Source organism: Seriola lalandi, unplaced genomic scaffold (genome assembly GCF_002814215.2).
Source record: "Seriola lalandi dorsalis isolate HSWRI2012SDOR001 ecotype SW California unplaced genomic scaffold, Sedor1 jcf7180001964228, whole genome shotgun sequence".
NCBI classification, from domain to species: Eukaryota; Metazoa; Chordata; class Actinopteri; order Carangiformes; family Carangidae; genus Seriola; species Seriola lalandi.
The window spans coordinates 1-1,316 of NW_019434896.1; the positions used below are offsets into that span (position 1 = coordinate 1).

General features: G+C 40.3%; 1 protein-coding gene across 1 annotated transcript; it reads left to right on the top strand.

Moving 5' to 3' along the window:
- Positions 1-6: 6 nt before the first annotated feature.
- LOC147820354 (cilia- and flagella-associated protein 206-like) lies at positions 7-1,188 on the top strand (the record flags this gene model as incomplete). Its single annotated transcript, XM_087171901.1, has 3 exons — positions 7-171; positions 260-403; positions 921-1,188. Coding segments are annotated over 3 exons (531 nt in total), but the record flags the coding sequence as incomplete, so codon positions are not given.
- Positions 1,189-1,316: the final 128 nt, after the last annotated feature.

Genomic DNA, 1,316 nt, shown 5'->3' on the forward strand with positions numbered 1-1,316 from the left:
AAATACAAAGAGAAGCTCTATGTTTTTACCTCCAAAAAAGCTGCCTTGGAATTTGCCTCCTGTCCAGACAGCTTCATTGCAGAGGTTGCAGAAAAAGCCAAGCTCTCCCCTGAACTCATTCAGCTCCTCAAACTCCACCAACAGTTCTCCTGCGTCAGTCCATACTCTGAGGTGAGCAGCCTTCTCTGGGTAATTGGATACTTAAACACACAGATTCCACATTTTGTGCCGTGACACTGTTTAACTGGTGGTTTTGCAGCTGCAGCCAGGAGAGAGTTTACTAGTGAATCCCATCACTAAGTGTGAGAGCGGCACACAGACCGACATCCACCCAGTGGAGACAAACATTGTAAAGTCATATGAGTGGAACGAATGGGAGCTGAGACGAAAAGCTATCAAACGGGTGAGCCTGAATTCACAAGTTGTTTTCTTTGTCATTAGTCACTTGTCTATAGTGCATTAATTTGTATTTCTACTGTTGACCTTGTGATCATCAAGACGAAAAATGAAATAGTTTCATTGTGATCATTTTCCAGAGATGTACAATCCTGTCCTTAAATGCATCAATCTGTTACTTCACTGATCAGGTGATATAACACCTGAGTCAAAGACAGTGGCTCATGACCTGGATTATTGAACTATTATTGTTTGTTACATACCTTCTTATTTATGGTTGATTTGTTATTTTTTTACTTTATAGTATTGTTATTTCTTGCTTTTCATCTTCTACCTCGTTTCATATGCTGCAGTAACAAGTGAATTTCCCTGATGTGGGATCAATAAAGGTTTCTATCTATCTATCTATCTATCTATCTATCTAGATCATTCAATGACACTGTATTAATTAACTAAAAACTGTAAAATAAAGAACCTTGTTAGTTTAATGACAAATACAAGTCTTTTGTATTTCATAATTCTAGGCTGATCTTCTGACCAAAGCGACACACTCAGCACAGACTGATCTGAGCCACATGAGGCGGGAGAACGTCACGCAGACCTGGCTGCCCAAGGATGCTGCTTGTCAAAGCAAGACAGATGCTGAGAGCAACGTCCCCAAGCCTCAGATCTACCTGGCAGGTCTGAGGGGACAGAAAGATGGACGCATGGTCAAAACAAACCTGACCAGATCTGTGGATGAATAACTAAGGTGTAAAAACAGTTTGTAGCCTAATAAAATAAAAGCTTATAGAACGCATTACATTGTTCTGGTTCATTTTGCTCTTTGTTAGTTGATGAGGACTGGAGGAGTCTGTGCAATCCTACAACTCTCTGTAACTTATTTCCTGTTAGACTTTTACACTGTGCTTTGGTGAGGA